Source organism: Mustela erminea, chromosome 3, assembly GCF_009829155.1.
Source record: "Mustela erminea isolate mMusErm1 chromosome 3, mMusErm1.Pri, whole genome shotgun sequence".
In the NCBI taxonomy this organism is placed as follows: Eukaryota; Metazoa; Chordata; class Mammalia; order Carnivora; family Mustelidae; genus Mustela; species Mustela erminea.
Window position 1 is genome coordinate 79,153,931 of NC_045616.1, and position 25,454 is coordinate 79,179,384.

At 39.3% G+C, this 25,454-nt stretch overlaps 1 protein-coding gene across 1 annotated transcript in view; it reads right to left on the reverse strand.

The window, feature by feature from the left end:
- Nucleotides 1-25,454, reverse strand: part of IL31RA (interleukin 31 receptor A) — a 91,603-nt gene that overhangs the window by 42,078 nt on the left and 24,071 nt on the right. The window contains exon 2 of the mRNA XM_032334951.1: nucleotides 12,322-12,412. Coding sequence (XP_032190842.1) covers nucleotides 12,322-12,412 — 91 coding nt within the window. The remainder of the gene's footprint in view (nucleotides 1-12,321; nucleotides 12,413-25,454) is intronic.

Genomic DNA, 25,454 nt, shown 5'->3' on the forward strand with positions numbered 1-25,454 from the left:
CACACACACACACCCCCAACACAATCATTTCATGAAAACAGGCAGGTCAAAAGCTGGTCTTTTTTGGTTAGTTGATACATACAATAGATTCTCCCATTCATGGCCAAGGAAAGAATCTAACTCCCTTTCTTCAATTATTCCCCTTGAAGAACTACATTTCTACCTTTAAAAAAACACTTTTTACATTCTTAATCAAAAGCAACATTTGAGAAGCAAAAATCTTTAAAATGCCAGGCAAATATAAAGTGTTAGTAAAATACTAAGTAAAGCATCAAATGATTGAACCAGTCTGGGTAACTGGGCAGTGGATGGTATGTGGAAAAGAGAAAAACGCAAAATGTTCAACTATGCCACACTTCAACCTTATGAGCAGACGCTTAACTGACTGAGCCACCCAGGTGCCCCTACAGCTGCCCCCATCCTTGAAGCACCCATTAGTCATCAGTGCAGTCAGATTTTCTATCTTGTGCTGCCGGGAAGACGGCAGAGTAGGAAGACCCTAACCTCACCTCGTTCCACAGATACTACTAGGTAACATTCATATCAGTTTGAATATTCCAGAAAAAGAACTGAAGACTAAAAGAACAAACCCTGCAAACAAAGGTAGAGAAAAGGCAGAGATGAGATTTGAGACCTAAGGGGATCATGGCCATCCACAAACAGGAGGGAGCTGAGAGTATAGTGAAGGCAAGAAACAGACAATCACACTGGGGACTCAAAATGGGGAAAACAAACCCCCATAACATTTGACTTTGAAAACAAGAGGGGCCTGATGTTGTGAGTTACAAACAGTAGGACTCGATGCCTGGAATTCTTAAAATAAGGTGTTTGGCTCTAGAAGAGCTCTGCGGGCCTTAGGAAGCAGAGTCCTCACCCTTAAAGAGACAGCATGACAAGAAGCCTGAGCAGATACAGTGGAGAACCAGCAGTTTGAAAACCACTGGGTGGCAGGGGCTTCTGTGTGGATCATTTGGTTGGGTATCTGCCTCTTAATATCAGCTTAGGTCATGATCCCAGAGTTGTAGGATCAAGCCCTGTGTCTGGCTCTGCACTCAGCACAGAGTCTGCTTCAGATTCCCTCTCTCCTTTTCCTCAGCCCCTCCCCTGACTTGCATACTCTATAAACAAACAAACAAACAAACAATAAATAAAATCTTATTAAAAAAAGAAAGACAGAAAATCACTGGTGGCAAATGAGAGGGAGAGTGATTTACTTATTACTGGGAATGTCTTGGAGAGCTAGGGATCTCAGAAAGACTCCTCCAGGATCAAAGGAGTTGGTATGCACCATTTTCCACCCCTGCATAACACATAGCAATCTGTAGGAACCAGCACTTTCCCCACATTCCCTATTTAACTTACTTGCCCTGAGCCCCTACCACATGCTTCAATGTATCTGCCTTGTCCAGCCACACTTGCCTCAGCCCCAGCAATGCAGAGCCCTCCCACAGAAGATCAATACAAACCTCACCAGCATTGCCTCTCCTGACCTGTGTCTTTTGCAAAGCCTAGGTCTTGGTGGTGGTAGGCTCTGCAAAGCTCTGAGGCTTTGTTAAAAGGGCAAGACCGTCCCACATGCCCTTTACAGATCCACTAAGGCTGGCCAGTACCAACAGCAGCTCCAGGTCTCAATTAGCAAGCAGACCAGAGTGTACCTTGTTTAAATACAAGCCACAACTACGGGGAACAAACTACTACACACAACAGGCAAAGAGAGTCACTATAGACAACTGAACTGAAGCAAAAAGAGACAAGAACATAAGACACATGCAACCTCCAGAGGAGAAACTCCCTGAAGGGCTAGGTCCTGGGGAACAGGGGACATTGCAATGCAGGGTACTTCAGGACCTCGTCTTCCTAAAGTCATTACCTTCAAGAGCAGGAGACATAGCTGACTTATCTTGCATACGAAACAGACACAGACAGTTACCAAAAAATGAGATAATAGAGAAATATATCCAAGTGAAAGAATAGGACCAAACCAGAGCAAGAGACCTAAGCAAAACAGACATAAGTAATATGCCTGATAGAGAATTTAAAGAATGATCATAAAGATACTCACAGGAATGGAGAAAAGGATAGAGGACATAAGTAAGACACTTAACAAAGAGATAAAAACGAATCAGAGATAAAGACCACAACAGATGAAATTAAAAATACACTTAATAGAATAAGTAGCAGGCTAGATGAAACAGAGAAATAATGACCTAGAAGACAGGGTAATAGACAGTAACCAAACTGAGCAAATGAGGGGGAAAAATATGAAAATTGAGAACAGTCTGAGGGAACTCAGTGACTCAATCAAGTATGAAAACACTCACATTATAGGAAGTCCAGAGGAAGAAAAGAGAGGGGGTAAAACATTTATCTGAAGAAATAAGAGCTGAAAACTTCCAAGAGACACAGAGTGCCCTTTGCAGATCCAAGAGGCACAGAGACCCACATGGAACATTCACATATTAGGCCACAAGACAAGTCTCAAGAAATTCAAAAAGATTGAAATCATAGATAGCATTCATTTTTTTCTGACCACAACACTATGAAACCAGAAGTCAACCACAGGAAAAAATCTGGAAAGACCACAAATTCACAGAGGTTAAACAACATGCTACTAAACAATGAATGAGTCAAAAAAGAAATCAAAAGTAGAAATAAAAGATTCCCTGGTGGGGCGCCTGGGTGGCTCAGTGGGTTAAGCCACTGCTTTCAACTTGGGTCATGATCTCAGGGTCCTGGGATTGAGCCCTGCATCGGGCTCTCTGCTCAGCAGGGAGACTACTTTCCCTCTCTCTGCTTACCTCTCTGCCTACTTGTGATTTCTCTGTCAAATAAATAAATGAAATCTTAAAAAAAAAAAAAAAAAAGATTCCCTGGAAACAAACGAAAATGAAAAGAGAATGGTTCGAATCTTTGAGACTTGGCAAAAGTGGTTCAAGAGGAAGTTTATAGTAATACAGGCTTACTTCAAGAACAAAAAAAAAAAAAAAAAAAAAAAAGACTCAAATAAACAACCTAACCTTATACCCAAAAGAGCTAGAAAAGAACAAACAAAACCACAAACCAGCAGGAGGAAAGAAATAATAAAGATTAGAACAGAAATAAATGATGTAGAAACTAAAAAACAATAGAACAGATCAATGACCAGGAGCTGGTTCTTTGAAAAGATCAAAAAAACTGATAAACCTCTAGCCAGACTCATTAAAAAGAGAGAGATAGGGCCCAACTAAATAAAATCACAAATATAAAAGGGGAACTAACAACCAGAAAGACAAACAAATGTGAGAGAATGCTGTGAAAAATTACATGACCCAAAATGGACAACCTAGAAGAAATGGATAAATTCCTAGAAATATAAAGCTACCAAAACTGAAAAAGGAAGAAATAGAAAATCTGAACAGATCCATTACTAGAAAGGAAATCGAGTTAGTACTCAATAAATTCCCAACAAACAAAAGTCCAGGACCAGACAGCTTCACAGGCAAATTCTACCAAACATATAAAGAAGATTTAATATATATTCTTTGCAAACTATTCCAAAAAATAAAAGAGGAAGGAAAATTTCTAAATTCATTCCATGAAGCCAGCGTTATCCTGATACCAAAACCAGATGAAGACTCCACCAAAAAAAGAAAACTACAAGCCAATATCTCTGAGGAATATAGATCCAAAAATCCTTAGCAAAACACTAGGAAACTGGTGTTTTAATGATACATTAAAAGAAATTGTTCACTGTGGTCAAGTGGGATTTATTCCAGGGTTGCAAGGGTAGTTTAATATTCTCAAATAAATCAGTGTGATATATCACACCTATAAAACAAATGATAAAAACCATATGATCATTTCAATAGATGCAGAAAAACCATTTAACAAAGTATAACCCATTCATTAAAAAAAAAAAATAACCCTCAACAAAATAGGGATAGAGGGAACATACCTCAATATAACAAAGGCTTTATATGAAAAACCCACAGCTGGGGTGCCTGGGTGGCTCAGTTGGTTAAATGTCTGCCTTCTGCTCAGGTCATGATCCCAGGGTCCTAGGATCCAGCCCCAGGTCAGGCTATCTGTTCAGCAGGGAGCCTCCTTTTCCCACTCTCTCTGCCCCTCCGCCTGCTTGTGCTTGCTTTCCGTCTCTCTCAAATAAATTTTAAAAATCTTAAAAAAAAAAAAAAAAAAAAAAGAAAGACAAACCCACAGCCAACATCAGAGTAATGGGAAAAAACTGAAACTATTTCCCCCAAGATCAGGAACAAGACAAGGATGTCCACTCTCACCACTTTTATTCAACATAGTACTGGAAGTCCTAGCCACAGCAAGCAGACAACAAAAAGAAATAAAAGGCATCCAAATTGGTAAGGAAGAAGCAGAACTTTCACTATTTGCAGATGACGTGGTATTATATATAGAAAATGCTTAAGACTACACCAGAAAACTACTGGAACTGATAAATGAATTCATTAAAGCCTCAGGATACAAAATCAACATACAGAAATCTGTTGCATTTAATATATTTAATAATGCTACTAATAGTGAAGTAGCAGAAAGAGAAATTAAGAAAGCAATTCCAGGTTGGGAGGAGTCAAGATGGCGGAGAAGTAGCAGGCTGAGACTACTTCAGCTAGCAGGAGATCAGCTAGATAGCTTATCTAAAGATTGCAAACACCTGCAAATCCATCGGCAGATCGAAGAGAAGAACAGCAATTCTGGAAACAGAAAAACAACCACTTTCTGAAAGGTAGGACTGGTGGAGACGTGAATCCAAAGCGACGGGAAGATAGACCCCGGGGGGGAGGGGCCGGCTCCCGGCAAGCAGCGGAGCAACGGAGCACAAAATCAGGACTTTTAAAAGTCTGTTGCACTGAGGGACATCGCTCCAGAGGCTAAACCGGAGCGAAGACCACGCGGGGTCAGCGTGGCCTCAGGTTCAGCAGGGTCACAGAAGGATCGGGGGTGTCTGAGTGTAGCAGAGCTTGCGGGTATTGGAACGTGAAAGCCGGCTACAGAGACAGAGCCGACAGTAAGCTCACAGCTCGGGGTGACCTTGAACCGGTCGCAGGCTCGGTGAGCTCGGAGCGCGGCCGGAGGTCAGGCAGACGGGAGTAACTGGGCACTGTTCTCTGAGGGCGCACTGAGGAGTGGGGCCCCGGGCTCTCAGCTCCTCCGGGCCGGAGACCGGGAGGCCGCCATTTGTATTCCCGTCTTCTGGAACTCTACAGAAAGCGCTCAGGGAACAAAAGCTCCCGAAAGCAAACCCGAGCAGATTACTCAGCCCGGCCCCTGGTAAGGGCGGTGCAATTCCGCCTGGGGCAAAGACACTTGAGAATCACTACACCAGGCCCCTCCCCCAGAAGATCAACAAGAAATCCAGCCGAGACCAAGTTTACCTACCAAGGAGTGCGGTTTCAATACCAAGGAGAGCAGCAGAATTCCAGAGGATGAGAAAGCAAAGCACGAAACTCATGGCTTTCTCCCTGTGATTTTTTTTAGTCTTGCGGTTAATTTAATTTTTTTCTTTTTCATTTTTTGTTTTTTTTTTTCTAGCCTTCTGGTAAAATTTTTTTTTAACTTTTACCCGTTTTTTTAACGGTTTTTTAACTAGTTTATCTAATATATATATTTTTTCTTTTTTATATTTTTCTTTATTCATTTTCTTTTTTTTTTAAATTCTTTTCTTTTCTTTTCTTTTTCCTTTCTTTCTTTTTGAACCTCTTTTTATCCCCTTTCTCCCCCTCACGATTTGGGATCTCTTTTGATTTGGTTAAAGCATATTTTCCTGGGGTTGTTGCCACCCTTTTAGTATTTTACTTGCTCCTTCATATACTCTTATCTGGACAAAATGACAAGGCGGAAAAATTCACCACAAAAAAAAAGAACAAGAGGCAGTACCAAAGGCTAGGGACCTAATCAATACAGACATTGGTAATATGTCAGATCTAGAGTGCAGAATGACAATTCTCAAGGTTCCAGCCGGGCTTGAAAAAGGCATGGAAGATATTAGAGAAACCCTCTCAGGAGATATAAAAGCCCTTTCTGGAGAAATAAAAGAACTAAAATCTAACCAAGTTGAAATAAAAAAAGCTATTAATGAGGTGCAATCAAAAATGGAGGCTCTCACTGCTAGGATAAATGAGGCAGAAGAAAGAATTAGCGATATAGAAGACCAAATGACAGAGAATAAAGAAGCTGAGCAAAAGAGGGACAAACAGCTACTGGACCACGAGGGGAGAATTCGAGAGATAAGTGACACCATAAGACGAAACAACATTAGAATAATTGGGATTCCAGAAGAAGAAGAAAGAGAGAGGGGAGCAGAAGGTATACTGGAGAGAATTATTGAGGAGAATTTCCCCAATATGGCAAAGGGAACAAGCATCAAAATTCAGGAGGTTCAGAGAATGCCCCTCAAAATCAATAAGAATAGGCCCACACCCCGTCACCTATTAGTAAAATTTACAAGTCTCAGTGACAAAGAGAAAATCCTGAAAGCAGCCCGGGAAAAGAAGTCTGTAACATACAATGGTAAAAATATTAGATTGGCAGCTGACTTATCCACAGAGACCTGGCAGGCCAGAAAGAGCTGGCATGATATTTTCAGAGCACTAAACAAGAAAAACATGCAGCCAAGAATACTATATCCAGCTAGGCTATCATTGAAAATAGAGGAGAGATTAAAAGCTTCCAGGACAAAGAAAAACTGAAAGAATTTGCAAACACCAAACCAGCTCTACAGGAAATATTGAAAGGGGTCCTCTAAGCAAAGAGAGAGCCTACAAGTGGTAGATCAGAAAGGAACAGAGACCATATACAGTAACAGTCACCTTACAGGCAATACAATGGCACTAAATTCATATCTCTCAATAGTTACCCTCAATGTTAATGGGCTAAATGCCCCTGTCAAAAGACACAGGGTATCAGAATGGATAAAAAAAACAAAACCCATCTATATGTTGCCTCCAAGAAACTCATTTTAAGCCCGAAGACACCTTCAGATTTAAAGTGAGGGGATGGGAAAGAATTTACCATGCTAATGGACATCAGAAGAAAGCAGGAGTGGCAATCCTTATATCAGATCAATTATATTTTAAGCCAAAGACTATAATAAGAGATGAGGAAGGACACTATATCATACTCAAAGGGTCTGTCCAACAAGAAGATCTAACAATTTTAGATATCTATGCCCCCAACGTGGGCGCAGCCAACTATATAAACCAATTAATAACAAAATCAAAGAACCACATCAACAATAATACAATAATAGTAGGGGACTTTAACACCCCCCTCACTGAAATGGACAGATCATCCAAGCAAAAGATCAACAAGGAAATAAAGGCCTTAAATGACACACTGGACCAGGTGGACATCACAGATATATTCAGAACATTTCATCCCAAAGCAACAGAATACACATTCTTCTCTAGTGCACATGGAACATTCTTTAGAATAGATCACATCCTGGGTCACAAATCAGATCTCAACCGGTATCAAAAGATTGGGATCATTCCCTGCATATTTTCAGACCACAATGCTCTAAAGCTAGAACTCAACCACAAAAGGAAGTTTGGAAAGAACCCAAATACATGGAGACTAAACAGCATCCTTCTAAAGAATGAATGGGTCAACCGGGAAATTAAAGAAGAATTGAAAAAAATCATGGAAACAAATGATAATGAAAACACAACGGTTCAAAATCTGTGGGACACAACAAAGGCAGTCCTGAGAGGAAAATATATAGCGGTACAAGCCTTTCTTAAGAAACAAGAAAGGTCTCAGGTACACAACTTAACCCTACACCTAAAGGAGCTGGAGAAAGAACAAGAAAGCAAGCAATTCCATTTACAATTGCACCAAAAATAATAAAGTACCTAGGAATAAATTTAACCAAAGAGATGAAAGACCTATACTCTAAAAACTCTAAGACATTGATGGAAGAAATTGAAGATGACACAAAGAAATGGAAAGACGTTCTATGCTTATAGACTGGAAGAAAAAAATACTACCCAAAGCAATATATAAAATTAATGCAATCCCTATCAAAATACCAGCAGTATTTTTCACAGAACTAGAACAAACAATCCTAAAATTTGTATGGAACCACAAAGACCCCAAAGGGTCAAAGCAGTTTTGTTTGAAAAAGAAAAACAAAACTGGAAGCATCACAATTTCATACTTCTAGTTATACTACAAAGTTGCAGTAATCAAACAGTATAGTACTAGCACAAAAATCAGAATAGAATAGAAAACCTAGAGATAAATCCACAATTATGTGGTCAATTATTCTTCAACAAAGCAGGAACAATACTCAATGAAACAAAGATATTCTCTTCAACAAATGGTGTTGGGAAAACTAGACAGAAATAAGCAAAAAGATAAACTGGACCACTTTCTTACACCATACACAAAAATAAATTCAAAATGGATGAAAGGCCTACATATGAGACCTGAAACCATAAAAATCCTAGAAGAGAGCCAGGTAGTAATTTCTCCAACATCAGCCGTAGCAACATTTTTCTAAATAAAGGTCCTGAAGCAAGGGAAATAAAAGCAAAAACAAACTATTGGGACTTCACCAAAATAAAATGCTTCTGCATAGCAAAGGAAACAAGCAACAAAACCAAAAGACAACCAAGGGGATGGGAGAAGATATTTGCAAATGACATCTCTGATAAAGGGTTATTACCCAAAATATAAAAAGAGCTGACATAACTCATACAAAAAACCCAAATAATCCAATTTAAAAATGAACAGAAGACATACAGATATGTCTCCAAAGAAGACATCCAGATGGCCAACCAACACATGAAGAGATGCTCAACTTCACTTATCATCACACCTGTCAGAAGGGTTGAAATCAAAACCACAAGAAAGTGTTAAGTTTTGGTAAGGAATTTGGAGAAAAAGGAACCCTTTTGCACTATTGGTGGAAATGTAAACTGGGAATGCCACTATGGAAAACAGTATGGAGTTTCCTCAAAAAGTTAAAAATAGAACTACCCTACAATCCAGTAATCATACTATGAGGCATTTACCCCCCAAAATACAAAACACTAATTCAAAAGTATACATGCACCCCTATGTTTATTGCAGCATTATTTATAATAGTCAAGATATGAGAGCAGCTCAAATGTTCAATGATAGATGAATGGATAAGGAATATGTTATACACACACACACACACACACACACACACACACACACACACACACAGGAATATTATTCAACCATAAGAAAGAATGAAATCTTGTCATTTGCAACAACATGGATGGAGCTAGAGAGTATAATGTTAAGCAAAGTAAGTCAGAGAAAGGCAACTACCATATGCTTTCACTCATATGTGGAATTTAAGAAACAAAACAAATGAGCAAAGGGAAAAAAGAGAGAGGCAAACCAAGAAACAAACTCTTAGAAAATAAACTAATGATTCTAGAGAGGAGGTAGACAGGGGATGGGTGAAATAGGTGATGGGGTTTAAGGAGAAACTTATGATGAACACTGGGTGATGTATTGATGTGTTGAATCACTATACTGTTCCCCTGAAACTAATATAACACTGTATGTTAACTACATAGGAATTAGATTAAAATAATTTTTTAAAAATTCCAGATTAACAAATTCCACACTTCACACTGCCAGCAGGAATATGCAAAACCCGACAAGGTGGTGAACCAAAGGTCAGCCCATAATATCCCCAGAGGAACAACCTTCACACTTAGCAACTCTCTGCCTCCATGACTCAGAAATGATGCCAGTGGGCTCATGTGTGTGTGTTTATTTACACATTGGTTGCTCTTTAGTCCTTTGGACAAGTCTGTTTGTTTATTTTTAATATTCATTGAATATTACCTTGCCCCTTACTTCACTTCACGCATTTCACTTAGACCCATCACACCAACTCTTAGCAGGATTTCAAAGTTAAGCCTTTGTTGGAGAACGAGGAAACAAGAAGTTTTTTCTTGTATCCCCAGAATATTCTTTTGTCTTGTGTTATTCTCATTCTGGCCTCCTACAGTCATATTTTATTTCTTTTTCATTCTTACTTTGCCTTGCATTGGCTGGATTCAGAACCAGCCACAAAAACCAATGTAGAAACAGATCCTTATGGATCCAAACACACCCTGGTAAAAACTCAGTGACTTTACTTTCCCAGTCTTCCCTGAATACCTCCCTTCACTCCTTCAGAAGCTGTAATTAACATATAGAAGAGCCATAAGTCACTTCTCACAAACATCTGGCTCCCAGAATCAGAACCATCTGGTTCCCCAGGTATCAGGAAAAGAGAAAATGGTTTTAAAAATGATTTTCCAGGGGCGCCTGGGGGCTCAGTCATTAAGAATCTGCCTTGACTCAGGTCATGACCCCAGGGTCCTGGGATAGAGCCCCACATCAAATCCCGCATCAAACAAACAAACAAAAAACAAAACAAAACAAAAACTAGTTTATTAATGCATGCAGTGCATATCATTCAGGAGAAACCTCAATGAAAAGTAATTAGAAGAGGTGGTTAGATCTTGGGCTCACATAGCATCTTAACAAAAATACAATAAATTTGTGCAGACCAAACAAGACAAAGGAAAAGGAATTTAACTTTCCGAGGGTAGGAAACTACAAGAAGGTAAATATGTGTAGGAAACTAAGACAGCAGGCTTCATTTTTGCATCTGTTGATTCTCCTCTGCCTCTACAACAAAATAATCCCCATGTCAAAGTAGCATATTTTGGAATGAAATATTTTAATCCCTTACTCTAGAACACATTTGTGATAAATAAAATGTACATTCAGTAGTATTTCTAGTGCTCATCAATATCTCCCCCTCTTGGACATGCAGCAAGGTCTTACTTTCTTGCCTCCTTGAAATCAGGCATGGCCATGTGAGAGGATCATTTAAGTTGTGGTGCATTTTTCTCCTTTCTCTCCTTCCTCTGTTCCTGCACACCCTGCAAATCCATGCTGAGCTGATAGCATCTTAGGGTGGCAGAGCCTTCATTACCCTGGGCTCCTGCTTACCTCTAATGGACATACAGAGTTTGCTGTTTTAAACACTGAGATATGGGGCTTGCTTATTCTTGCAGCATGAACAACTTTCCCTGACTAATGTAAAAAATTGTCTGCTCCGAATATCCAGGATTCTAAGACTTGGGAGAAGAATTCATTTTATCAGTAGTTTTCTCTCTTCATGTGTTCTCATGACCTTAACACTCTAGAGTACATGCCAGTACTCTTGGGTCTTTATAAAACTCCTAAGGACCACGGTATATCCCAGGGGGCTGCAAGGCAGTCCATGCCAGAGGAGAGGTCTGGAAGATGTTATCTGTGAGTTACGACTACCTCTTGTCACCCCCAATTACTACATGTTACAGTTTCAATTATATATGCTCAAATTCATATGTTGAAGCCCCAACCCCCACTGCCTCAGAAAGTGACTCTATTTGGAGATAAGGTTTTTAAGGTTTTAGTTACCATTGAGACCATAAGGTTTTAGTTACCATTGAGACCATTAGTTACCACCTACCATTAAAGTAGGCCCTAATCCAATCCAACCGGTGTTCTTATAAGAGAAGGAGATTAAGACACACAGAGGGATGACCATACAAAGAGGAAACAAGAAGAATGCTATTTATGCCCCAAGGAGAGAGGTGTCAGGAAATCAACTCCATGGGCACCTTGATCTTGGACTTCCAGCCTCCAGGACTATGAAAAAATATATTTCTGCTGTTTAAGCCACTCAATATGTAAGAATGAGAGCCCTAGAAAACTGGTACATGACATGATGCCTTCTCTACATTCCCAGTACCCACTCCCCAATTTCCCTCTCTGGTCCTAATTCTTTTAAATATAAGATGCAATCAAAGTAATGGATAATAAATCTGCAAGGCCCATAGTCTTAAGTTGTCCCATAGTCTTAAGTTGGAACATTGTAAAATGTGTTATGTCATCATTTCCCTTTATATCCTTGGAAATTATTGAAAATACTGTGGTTATATATTTTTGTTTTTATGTGTGTGTTTTTCATGAAACGACTGTTCCTATCATAAAAACTATTGAGATAAGAACTTACTACCACTCTAACACAGTGGATCTTGGCCTTTTGGGGGGTCATATCTCCCTCTGAAACTATGACAGGCCATCTTGCCAAATTTGCACACACATATGTATACATCAACATGCATGCACCCATCCACAGAAATTCAGGGAGTTCACAAATCCCCTGTTGTTCATCCACATATGCCCAAGGTCCAGGAGTCCCTTTGCACTCCAACTCACAGTTCTTGTCCAAAGAATTTAGTAAGAATCATATAATGCATAAAAGGGCACCTGTCAACTTACCTGCCAGGCTGGATTTGCAGAGTAGAAGGAGCAGCCACAGTGCCCACACCCCCATCATCCCCAAGTTAATGCAGGCAGGCTGAGGAGAGAACTGAAAACGTCATCAGTCAGGATTTCCTATCTCTTTTAAATAACTCCATTCTTAGTGACAAACAGATTCTGGGGGTTTTAAGGGAGAGTCTTTGGTTTTTTGGGTTTTTTTTTTTCTGACTTTCTTTTTAATTTATATTTTTTGTCTTTCATCACATGGATCCCTTCACAATTTCTTCATCAGCCCCAGTCAACATTTAATTTACCCAAAATTCATTCCACTATGTAACACGAAAAGTACACTAGCCACCAAGAAAAAAAGTACTGTGAGTTGTATAGATCAGAGACCATCATGTCTGCCTCAGGTCTTAGGCACTGCAGCCAGATGGAACGACTCCTAATTTCTCGAAAGTGCCATGGTATTTCACATCCCCATGCTTTGCTCATGTGGTTCCTTCTGCCTACAATGTCCTTTCCCCCTCATTCTTGGCAAATGCCACTTCCACTGTAGCACATGTCACACAGAATGATGTTTAGCACTTTACTTGTTGGCTTCTGTACACAGAGCTTCTGCCTAGGGAAACTCTTCTTAGTCCTTTCTAAAGTCTAAGTATTTGAGTACCTACTGGTACATGATAGGCATACAATATTGTTAACAGAATCAATTAGAACAAAAAGGCTGCTGACTCTATCTCTCATCCCACAAAGAGATGGTGGGATAATCTAAGGATAAGGCAAATGTAAAAGTAATCACTCATTTCTGGAAGAAATAAAGGACTCCACATCTCATCTGACAGATCATTATAGGAAAAAAAGAAAAAGATTTCTCAACAAAATAAATCATTTGAGAAAAATTCACGTGCATCATTTCTGGAGAAAAACTCCAGGTTAAAATTTTCTCATATACAAACCAATTGAAATATCTTACTAACTGAAAATGCCCAGGGCAATAAAGCAGAATGAGAACTTGGGTCTGTAATGGTAAAAATACTATCAGGAAACAATAATAGACTGGTAACATAACAACAAAACTAACCACCTGTTACTCAGTAGCAGTAGTTACACTCTCAGGAAATTACCATTTTTATTTAAATGAGCACAAAACAAAGAGAAATTTTAAAATTTTTTAATGAAGAGTAAAGGTGTTCTTCAAAATTAGTTGTAACACTAATGGCGTTTGTCAGTGCCTAACTATTCAGAACATTGTCTTAATTTTCTCCATTTCTTACCTAGAAGACATGCCTTTATACTAGTCCTAAAATCATTCTGGAAAGGGAGGGAGGTTCTACCATGAAAACTGTATAAAAACTATGATGCTCAAATTCTCAATAAATGAGTAATTATGGATGTGAAAACTAAAATTATTATTCTGACAAGAGGTTTTAATTTAAAGAAATTATCAGTATTAACCATTGAATAAAACATTTTACAGTTAATGATTACTGCTTGCCTCCTTTAAAATGAGAGTACTCATCTATTATTTGTGAATTTTAAAAATCCTTCTCAAAAAATCATCAGTACTAAGTCACACTCAGAGACAACACTAGAAAAAATTGCAGTAGTTGCAGAGAGGGTCATTCTAGAAATTGACACTGCCCAAGTGCTCTAATCCTGACACCCCCTTGACTCATCTGGTGATCTCAAGTATTCTCTTATTCACTCATCAGTGTCCCAGCCACACATTAGGTGTTTAGAATAAAAGATGATCCTGTCCCCAACCTCACTCTAGTTCAGTGGTTTTTAACAAGGAGAAGGGAGTCAGAAGATGGAGAGGATACCAAAGTGAGCTACTGTAACTAATGGCTCCATATAAATTATCCCTCCAAATGGGTTTGAGAAGGAAAAAGATTTGAGAACCACGATCTACTTGCAGAGACAGAAGCATGGATACTAATAGCAAATATCACATTAAGTGCAACAAGTGTGCGGAACATCTGAGAAATGAGCCAATGACTATGGAAAGCTAACAAGCGGTGATGAATAATGATGCCCTTCATTCTACCACTTCCCTGGCCCTCCAGTGCTTCTTCCACTTGCCTTCATACACCAGAGGACCATTACAATGTGACTGTTTGTGGGTAGTAAACAGGAACTAATCTGAGGTGCCTCTAAGGAACTTAGAAATAAGTTCAAATGGGAGTTCAACTAGCAAAATCAGTGCACAAAGGCCATCCTAGTTATCTGTGGGAGTAAATGGGGGGGGGGGTAAATATGCAGTTGTAGAGTTTGAGTTCACTCTAAACTCTGGCCAAGGAAATCTGGTCATAATCTCAGACAGGTGGATCTGGAAAATAATTATCGTCACTTAGTTGCAGGAAACTACTTGGCTGATTGTATCTTAAATGGAAGGAGACTTTGAGAACCCAAAGGACAGGTCCCCTCAGACTTTCAAATGTTGATGGTTAAAAAAAAGGAGAAGTTGGCAGAATTTATCCAGTACTATCTCCTGGAGGAAATGATGAAATTTCCTGGGACTGGAGTGATATACTCCAAAACAGGGAAACTCATCAGACCTAACCACAGTCTTGATGAAAGAGATTCAAAACCAAAATCTTCATGGCTGTGATGCTTTGAAACCTTCTTTGATAATTAAGGGAGGATACCGTGAACAAGAGACTTGAGTCATTAGAAAGACTACCTTCAGGATGCCTGGGTGGCTTAGTCTGTTAGCAACTGACTCTTGGTTTTGGCTCTGGTAATGATCTCAGGGTTGTGAAAGGGAGCCCTGAGCCAGGCTCTATGCTCAGCAGGGAATCTCCTTGAGGATTCTCTCCCTCTGTCGCTCACCCTACTCAGGTTCACTCCCATACTCACTCTAGCTCTCTCTTTTTAAAATAAATATTTAAAGAAAAGAATCTTCCCCACTCCCTTTGAGCACAGTAAAGGTGTCACCTGTTCTCAAGAAAGTAGTCATATCCTTAGTGCCTCTTCTGATGAGAAAATTAGAATTCATAGTTTAAAATGTGGGAAAACTCCAAAGGAATTTTGCATTCATCCCCCCTTCATTAGTGAAGCTACTTTGACATAAGATGGACTTTGTGCATCTTCTGATTGCCCTATAAAGATGTGGAATATGAAGACTACAGAATGTTCAAATAACTTTAAAGCCCTGGGCAGCGCTATAGGGACAGGTACCATGGTCAATAGTGTGATGCTGCTTCCTAAAACCTGGAGTACTTTGTGGCATGCACTAGATGAAATAACAGTGGTCACCATGACCTTGCAGGGTCAGATCGTCAGGAGCTTCAGCTCTTGGAGAGAGGTGGTGGTGAATTTGCTTGCTGCGCCCTCCCTCTCCATGGTGAACGGTATACTGTGTAGGGGAGGACTTTGTGCTTTACCGTGTTAGCACAGTCACTGGAAAACTGTAGAGAATTTTCTTTCATGAAAAAGTTGTGATTGGTATCCCACATCACCCTCATCCAAACCTACTGCTACCTATAGTTAGAATGGACTCCTAAAGCTCTGGAGACCCTAATTCCACTTTTTTTTTTTTTTAAAGAGCATGTATTTAAGTGAAGACATATTCATGTATTACTTTTTTTGGGGGGGGCTACCTTTTCTCAACAATTATCTGAATTTAGGCACAAGAATAATCTTTTGAAAATTCATGTTCAGAAAAAAAAACAAAAACAAAAACCCATCAGTGTCTTTAAGTCCAAATGAGTAATTTAGCCTCCCTAACTCTGAGCAATTCTGGGGTGTAGAAAGACTCTGGGCTCTAGAAAATACACAAAGATTATGCCATGCTCTGGAGGAAATCAGATCATTTCCTGCATTCCCCAGGTCATCAGCCCTAACTTCTAAATGTAGCAGTTTTGAACAACTGTCTTCAGTAAAAAGTCACTTCCTAGAAACATAATTTCTCATTAGTGGGACCTCATTTGAATACAGCATTTAATGGAGATGCCAGGAATTCTCAAACATCACTATGAAAATTTCACATTGGACTAAAGGACTCTTAGAATACATAGTGATGTCACTTAAGTAACCCGTGGTATCTTATCTTTAAAGTGTAAACTCAATAGTAGTTACTGTTATGAGAAGAAGGATTGAAAACAAATCCAAGCAATTACTGCTGATTATGCACAGTGCCTGTGGACAAGACAAGAAGCAGGAAAAAAAAAAAAAGGAGGAGATGCTTCATCTTCCAGTTTCTCTTAAAAATGTTAGCATGTGAAGATGGTGGAGAAGTAGCAGGCGGAGATGATATCAGGTAGCAAGAGATCAGCTAGATTATCAAACCATTCCAAACACCTACAAATCCAACAGGAGATCAAAGAGAAGAAGAGCAGCAATTCTAGAAGCAGAAAATTGACCACTTTCTGAAAAGTAAGACCTGCGGAGAAGTGAATCCAAAGAGACAGGAAGATGGAACATGGGGGGAGGGGCCGGCTCCCAGCAAGCAGCGGAACAACAGAGCACAAAATCAGAAATTTTAAGTCTGCTCCACTGAGGGACATTGCTCCAGAGTCTAAGCCAGGGTGAAACCCATGCAGGGACAGCATTGTCCCAGGTTCCACGGGGTCACAGAAGGATCAGGGGTGACTGAGTGTTGCAGAGCTTGCAGGTATTAGAGCAGGGAAGCTGCCTACAGAGATGGAGCCAAGGAGTGAGCTCTCAGCTTGGGGTTACCGTAAACTGTGGCACAGTCAGACCACTGCTCTGTGAGCAGAGACACCACAAGATCCAGGGACACCCCCTGGAAGAGCGCAGGGATCTCTGGATTTGGAGACTCTAGGCGGAGCTGTATGCCAGAGACAGAGATGCTTGGTCACAGGCTAGGTGAGCTTGGAGCATGGCCAGAAGCCAGGGAGACAGGAGTGATTGAGCGCTTTTCTCTGAGGGCACACTGAGGAGTGGGTCCCAAGCTCTCAGCACCTCTAGGCCAGAGATTGGGAGGCCACCATTGTCATTCCTGTCTCCCAGAACTCTATGGAAAGTGTTGAGGGAACAAAAGCTCTGGAAATTGAACCCTAGCGGATTACTTAGCCAGGCCCCTAGTAAGGGTGGTGCAATTCCGCCTTGGGCAAAAACACTTGAGAGTCACTACAACAAGCCCCTTCCCCAGAAGATCAGCAAGAAATCCAGCCAAGACCAAGTTCACTTACCAGGCAGAATAGCGGAATTCCAGAGGAGGAGAAAGCAAAGCATGGAATTCATGGCTTTCTCCCCATGATTCTGTAGTCTTACAGAGTTAATTAATTTTTTTTAATTTTATTTTTTTCTTAAGCTAAATTTTTTTTAACTTTTACTCTTTCCTCTTTTAGCATTTTTAAACTAGTTTATCTTAACAATATCTTTCATTAAAAAAATCTTTTTAAACCTTCATTATTATAGTCATATTTTATCCTTCATTGTATCTAACTTTATCTTTTGTATACACATAGGGTTTTTTCTTCTAAAAAAAATTTGGGATACAACTTCTTCTAATAGATCAAAATATACCCTAAATCTAGCACAGGGCTTTGTTCTAGTCTCCAGCCTGAACAAATTCTTTCCACTTTCTTTTTCTTTATTCTACCACCCAACTTATCTTATTAACTCCTTTTTTAGAAGTTTCTTAAAAATATTTTCATCTTTATAGTCATATTCCATCCCTTCATCGTGTTTACCTCTATTTAAAGTCATATTCCATCCCTTCATCGTGTTTACCCCTATTTTGTGTGTGTGTGTGTTTGTGTGTGTGTGTGTGTGTGTGTTTCTTTTTTCCTCATTCTTTAAAATTTGGGGAGGTAGTTTCTTCTAAGAGACCAAAATACTCTCAAAATTAAGTGGGTGACTCTGTTCTATTCACCAGTCTAATATATATTTATTATTTTTTTTTCCTGAACTTCTTTTTACTCCCTCTCTTCCCCCCACAATTTGGGGTCTCTTCTGACTTGGTTAAAGCACATTTTCCTTTGCTATCCTTTTAGTACCTTATTCTCTCCTTCATATATTCTTATCTGGATAAAACGACAAGGCAGAAAAACTCACCACAAAAAAAAAGAACAAGAGGCAGTACCAAAGGCTACAGACCTAATCAATACGGACTTCAGTAATATGTCAGATCTAGAGTTCAGAATGACGATTCTGAAGGTGCTAGCTGGGCTTGAAAAAGGAAGATATTAGAGAAACACTGTCTGGAGAAATAAAAGCCCTTTCTGGAGAAATAAAAGAACTAAAATCTAACCAAGTTGAAATAAAAAAAAGCTATTAATGAGGTGCAATCAAAAATGGAGGCTCTTACTGCTAGGATAAATAAGGCAGAAGAGAGAATTAGTGATATAGAAGATCAAATGACAGAGAACAAGGAAGCTGAGCAAAAGAGAAACAAACAAATACTGGGCCACGAGGAGAGAATTCAAGAGATAAGTGATACCATAAGACAAAACAACGTTAGAATAATTGGGATTCCAGAAGAAGAAGAAAGAGAGAAGGGAGCAGAAGGTATACTGGAGAGAATTATTGGAGAGAATTTCCCGAATATGGCAAAGGAAACAAGCTTCAAAATCCAGGAAGTGCAGAGAACCCCCCTCAAAATCAACAGGAATAGGTCCACATCCCATCATCTAATAGTAAAATATACAAGTCTTAGTGACAAAGAGAAATATCCTCAAAGCAGCCTGGGACAAGAAGTCTGTAATGTACAATGGTAAAAATACTAGATTGGCAACAGACTTATCCACAGAGACCTGGCAGGCCAGAAAGAACGGGCATAATATATTCAGAGCACTAAATGAGAAAAACATGCAGCCAAGAATACTATATCCAGCTAGGCTATCACTGAAAATAGAAGGAGAGATTAAAAGCTTCCAGGACAAACAAAAATAGAAAGAATTTGTAAACATCAAACCAGCTCTACAGGAAATATTGAAAGCAGTCCTCTAAGCAAAGAGAGAGCCTAAAAGTAGTAGACCAGAAAGGAATATAGGCAATATACAGTAATAGTCACCTTACAGGCAATACAATGACACTAAATTCCTATCTCTCAATAGATACCCTGAATGTTAATGGGCTAAATGCCCCAATCAAAAGACACAGGGTATCAGGATGGATTAAAAAACAAAACCCATCAATAAACTGTCTATAAGAAACTCACTTTTGACCCAAAGACACCTCCAGATTTAAAGTGAGGGCGTGGAAAAGAATTTACCATGCTAATGGACGTCAGAAGAAAGCAGGGGTGGCAATCCTTATATCAGATCAATTAGATTTTAAGTCAAAGACTATAATAAGAGATGAGGAAGGATACTATATCATACTCAAAGGATCTGCCCAACAAGAAGATCTAACAATTTTAAATATCTATGCCCCTAATGTGGGAGCAGCCAACTATATAAACTAATTAAGAACAAAATCAAAGAAACACATCAACAATAATACAATATTAGTAGGGGACTTTAACACTCCCCTTATTGAAATGGACAGATCATCCAAGCAAAAGATCAACAAGGAAATAAAGGCCTTAAATGACACACTGGACCAGATGGACATCACAGATATATTCAGAACATTCCATCCCAAAGGAACAGAATACGCATTTTTCTCTAGTGCACATGGAACATTCTTTAGAATAGATCACATCCTGGGTCACAAATCAGATCTCAACTAGTATCAAAAGATTGGGATCATTCCCTGCTGTTGACATTCCAAGTCTGTTGCCAATCTAGTATTTTCAGACCACAATGCTCTGAAACTAGAACTAAATCACAGAGGAAATTTGGAAAGAACCTAAATACATGAAGGCTAAAGAACATCCTTCTAAAGAATGAATGGGTCAATGAGGAAATTAAAGAAGTATTGAAAAAAATCATGGAAACAAATGATAATGAAAACACAACAGTTCAAAATCTGTGGGACACAGCAAAGGCAGTCCCGAGAGGAAAATATATAGCAATACAAGCCTTTCTCAAGAAATAAGAAAGGTCTCAAATACATAACCTAACCCTACACCTAAAGGAGCTGGAGAAAGAACAACAAAGAAAGCCTAAACCCAGCAGGAGAAGAGAAATAATAAAGATCAGAGCAGAAATCAATGAAATAGAAACCAAAAAAACAAACAACAACAACAAAAAAAACAGTAGAACAAATCAATGAAAGTAGGAGCTGGTTCTTTGAAAGAATTAATAAGATTGATAAAACCCTGGCCAGACTTTCCAAAAGAGAAAGGACCCAAATAAATAAAATCATCAATGAAAGAGGAGAGATCACAACCAAAACCAAAGAAATACAAACAATTATAAGAACAAATTATGAGCAGCTATACGCCAGCAAATTTGACAATCTTGAAGAAATGGGTGCATTCCTAGAGACATATAAACTACCACAACTGAACCAGGAAAAAAGAGAAAACCTGAACAAACCCATAACCAGTAAGGAGATTGAAGCAGTCATCAGAAATCTCCAAACAGGGGCACTGGGTGGCTCAGTGGGTTAAACCTCTGCCTTTGGCTCAGGTCATGATCTCAGGGTCCTGGGACTGAGGCCCGCATCGGGCTCCCTGCTCACCAGGAAGCCTGCTTCCCCTTCTCTCTCTCTCTCTCTGCCTGCTACCCTGCCTCCCTGTGATCTCTGTCTCTCTGTCAAATAAATAAATAAAATCTTTAAGAACTCCTCAAATTCAACACACACAAAACAGATAATCATTAAAAAAGAAAGAAAGAAAGAAAGAAAGAAAGAAAGAAAGAAAGAAAGAAAGAAAGAAATCTTCAAACAAACAAGAGCCCAGGGCCAGATGGCTTCCCAGGGGAGTTCTACCAAACATTTAAAGAACTAATTCCTAGTCTCCTGAAACTGTTCCAAAAAATAGAAATGGAAGGAAAACTTCCAAACTCATTTTATGAGTCCAGCATTACCTTGATTCCAAAACAAGACAAGGATCCCATAAAAAAGAGAATTACAGACCAATATTCTTGATGAACACAGATGTGAAAATTCTCACCAAAATACCAGCCAATAGGATCCAACAGTACATTAAAAGGATTATTCACCACGACCAAGTGGGATTTATTCCAGAGCTGCAAGGTTGGTTCAACATCTGTAAATCAGTGTGATATAATACATTAATAAAAGAAAGAACAAGAACTATATGATACTCTCAATAGATGCTGAAAAAACATTTGGCAAAGTACAGCATCCTTTCCTGATCAAAACTCTTCAAAGTGTAGGGATAGAGGGTACATGCCTCAGTATCATCAAAGCCATCTATGAAAAACCCACTGTGAATATCATTCTCAGTGGAGAAAAACTGAAAGCTTTTCCACTGAGGGCAGGAACATGGCAGGGATATCCATTATCACCACTGCCATTCAACATAGTACTAGAAGTCCCAGCCTCAGCAATCAGACAACAATAAGAAATTAAAGGCATCCAAGTTGACAAAGAACTCATCGAACTATCACTCTTTGCAGATGATATGATACTTTATGAGGAAAACCCAAAAGACTTCAATCCAAATCTGCTAGAACGTGTACAGGAATTCAGTAAAGTGTCAGGATATAAAAATCAATGCACAGAAATCAGTTGCATTTCTTTACACCAACAACAAGACAGAAGAAAGAGAAATTAAGGACTCAATTCCATTAACAATTGCACCCAAAACCATAAGATACCTAGGAATAAACCTAACCAAAGAGGCAAAGAATTTATACTCAGTAAACTATAAAGTACTCATAAAAGAAATTGAGGAAGACACAAAGACATGGAAAAATGTTTCATGCTCAGGGATTGGAAGAACAAATATTGTGAAAATGTATATGCTACCTAAAGCAATCTACACATTTAATGCAATCCCTATCAAAACCCCATCCATTTTTTTCAAAGAAACGGTACAAATAATCCTAAAATTTATATGGAACCAGAGAAGACTTCGAATAGCCAGAGGAATGTTGAAAAAGAAAGCCAAAGTTGGTGGCATCACAATTCCAGACTTCAAGTTCTATTACAAAGCTGTCATCATCAAAAAACAGACACATAGATCAATGGCAAAAAACAGATACATAGATCAATGGAACAGAACAGAGAGCCCAGAAATAGACCCTCAACTCTATGGTCAACTAATCTTTGACAAAGCAGGAAAGAATGTCCAATGGAAAAAAAACAGTCTCTTCAACAAATGGTGTTTGGAAAATTGGACAGCCACATGCAGAAAAATGAAACTGGACCATTTCCTTACACCACACATGAAAATAGACTCAAAATGGATGAAGGACCTCAATGTGAAAAAGGAACACATCAAAATCCTTGAGGAGAACACAGGCAGCAACCTCTTCGACCTCAGCTGCAGCAACTTCTTCCTAGGAACGTCGCCAAAGGCAAGGGAAGCAAGGCCAAAATGAACTATTGGGACTTCATCAGGAGCAAAAGCTTTTGCACAACAAAGGAAACAGTCAACAAAACCAAAAGACAATCCAGGGAATGGGAGAAGATATTTGCAAACGACATATCAGATAAAGGGCTAGTGTCCAAAATCCATAAAGAACTTATCAAGCTTAATACCCAAAGAACAAATAATCCAATCAAGAAATGGGCAGTGGACATGAACAGACATTTCTGCAAAGAAGACATCCTGATGGCCCACAGACACATGAAAAAATGCTCCACATCACTCAGCATCAGGGAAATACAAATCAAAACCACAATGAGATACCACCTCACACCAATCAGAATGGCTAAAATTAACAAGTCGGGAAATGACAGATGCTGGTGAGGATGTGGAAAAAGGGGAATCCTCCTACACTGTTTATGGGAATGCAAGCTGGTGCAACCACTCTGGAAAACAGCATGGAGGTTTCTCAAAAAGTTGAAAATAGAGCTACCCTATGACCCAGCAATTGCACTACTGGATATTTACCCTAAAGATACAAATTCAGTGATCCAAAAGGGCACATACACCTGAATGTTTATAGCAGCAATGCCCACAATAGCCAAACTATGGAAAGCACCTAGATGTCCATCAGCAGATGAATGGATCAATAGAGGTGGTATATATATACAATGGAATACTATGCAGCCATCAAAAGAAATGATATGTTGCCATTTGCCACGACGTGGGTGGAACTAGAGGGTATTATGCTTAGCAAAATAAGCCAATCGGAGAAAGAGAACTATCATATGATCTCCCTGATTTGAGGAAGTTGAGAGGCAACTTGGGGGCTTGGGGGGTAGGAAAAGAATAAAGAGATAACAAGATGGGATCGGGAGGAAGACAAACAATAAGAGACTCTTAATCTCACAAAATAAACAGGGTTGCTGGGGGGGGCGTGTAGGGAGAGGGAGGTGGGATTATGGGACAGTGGGGAAGGTATGTGTTATGGTGAGTGCTATGACGTGTGTAAACCTAGTGATTCACAGATCTGTACCCCTGGGACTAATAATACATTATATGTTAATTAAAAAATAAAAAATTATATTAAAAAAAAGAAAAAAATGTTAGCATGTTAAAATATCCCTGCCTTCCTGCATCCTATCTCATATGACCAAAGCAAAAATAATAGTGTGGGTGTTCTACTCTGTAGCAGTCCCCCATTATACCCCCACCCACCCCCAACACAAACAAGTTGTCCTCTGGCAGTACAACAATTCCCACTCAAGGCTGCATCCTGGATGCAAAGTTTCATCTGACTATACTTGTATGAAAATGTATCACTATGTGATTTTTCCCAGGGCTGGTCCTACTTTCAGTCAGTCATTCAGTTATTCATACATTCACCTAACAAATATATGTTGGTACTCATTTTGTGCCAGGAACCGTGCACAGCATGGAATCTGGTTTTTAAAGGATGGGCAAAAAGGAATAAATTATAGGTACAGCATTCTGGCCATGAATTTAATTAAGAACCTGTAAACTCCACGGATGGGAGGAAGGAAGCAAGCAGCAAGTTGCTCAGCCTCATTCCTTCTATATTCCTTCTATATTCCTTAAGTATGTAGGGTAATGAAAGTTAACTAGACTTACTGTGATTATTTCACAATATATACAAATATCAAACCATTAAGTGGTACACCTAAAACATTAATAATGTTACATGTAATTATATATAAATTTTAAAAACTGGCAAAGAACCACAATGAGCTTTAAAGCTATAAACCCACTTGAGGTGCAGGATGCCTTCACACAAAGAACTTTCTGAGATGTCAGGAGCAAGACTGACAAAAACATAACCGTGATGTGATAGTGAGAGTCTACCAAATGCTGATTACATTACAAAAAGTGTATCTTGCCCTCTTTTTAAAATAGATTTTTATTTATTTGAGAGAGAGAAAGAGAGAGCACATGCATACATGCCCAAGTAACGGGGGGTACAGAGGGAGAGGGAGAAACAGGCTCTCCACTGAGCAGAGAGCCCAATGTGGGGCCCCAGGCTCAAACCCAGGACCTTGGGATCCTGACCTGAGCTGCAGGCAGGTGCTTAACCATCTGAGCCACCCAGATGCCCCAAATCTTACCCTTTTAAAAAATCACTGTGGGGGCACCTGGGTGGCTCAGTGGGTTAAAGCCTCTGCCTTCGGCTCAGGTCATGGTCCTGGGGTCCTGGGATTGGGCCCCGCATCGGGCTCTCTGCCCGGTGGGGAGCCCGCTTCCTCCTCTCTCTCCCTGCCTCTCTGCCTACTTGGGATCTCTGTCAAATAAATAAATAAAATCTTTTTAAAAAATAAATTAAAAATTAAAAAACACTGTGGACTTGATATTATCTCCTCCTTACAGATATGGAAGTTGAGGCTTAGTAATATTATGTAACCAGTCCAAAAATCATTTTTGGCGTAGCTGGGATTCAAACTCGTGACTATCTTATTCCAAAGCCCAGACTCTTTCCACCAAAATCAAACAGTAGTTTGCAGTAGTTTGACAGTGATTTACTGTCCCTCAGCCCTTCTGCCACAAAATACCAGTACACAAAAAGGATCTTCTTTTGAAGCTCCTAGGTCTAATTTTCTCCAGCCAGAAAGATAGTGAGGATGGACCTCTAAAGCTCTGGAGACCCTAATTCCACTTTTCTTTTAAAGAGCATGTATTTAAGTGAAGACATATTCATGTATTTCTTTTTTTTTTTTTAAGACTACCTTTTCAACAATTATCTGAATTTAGGCACAATAATAATCTTTTGAAAAGCCTTGTT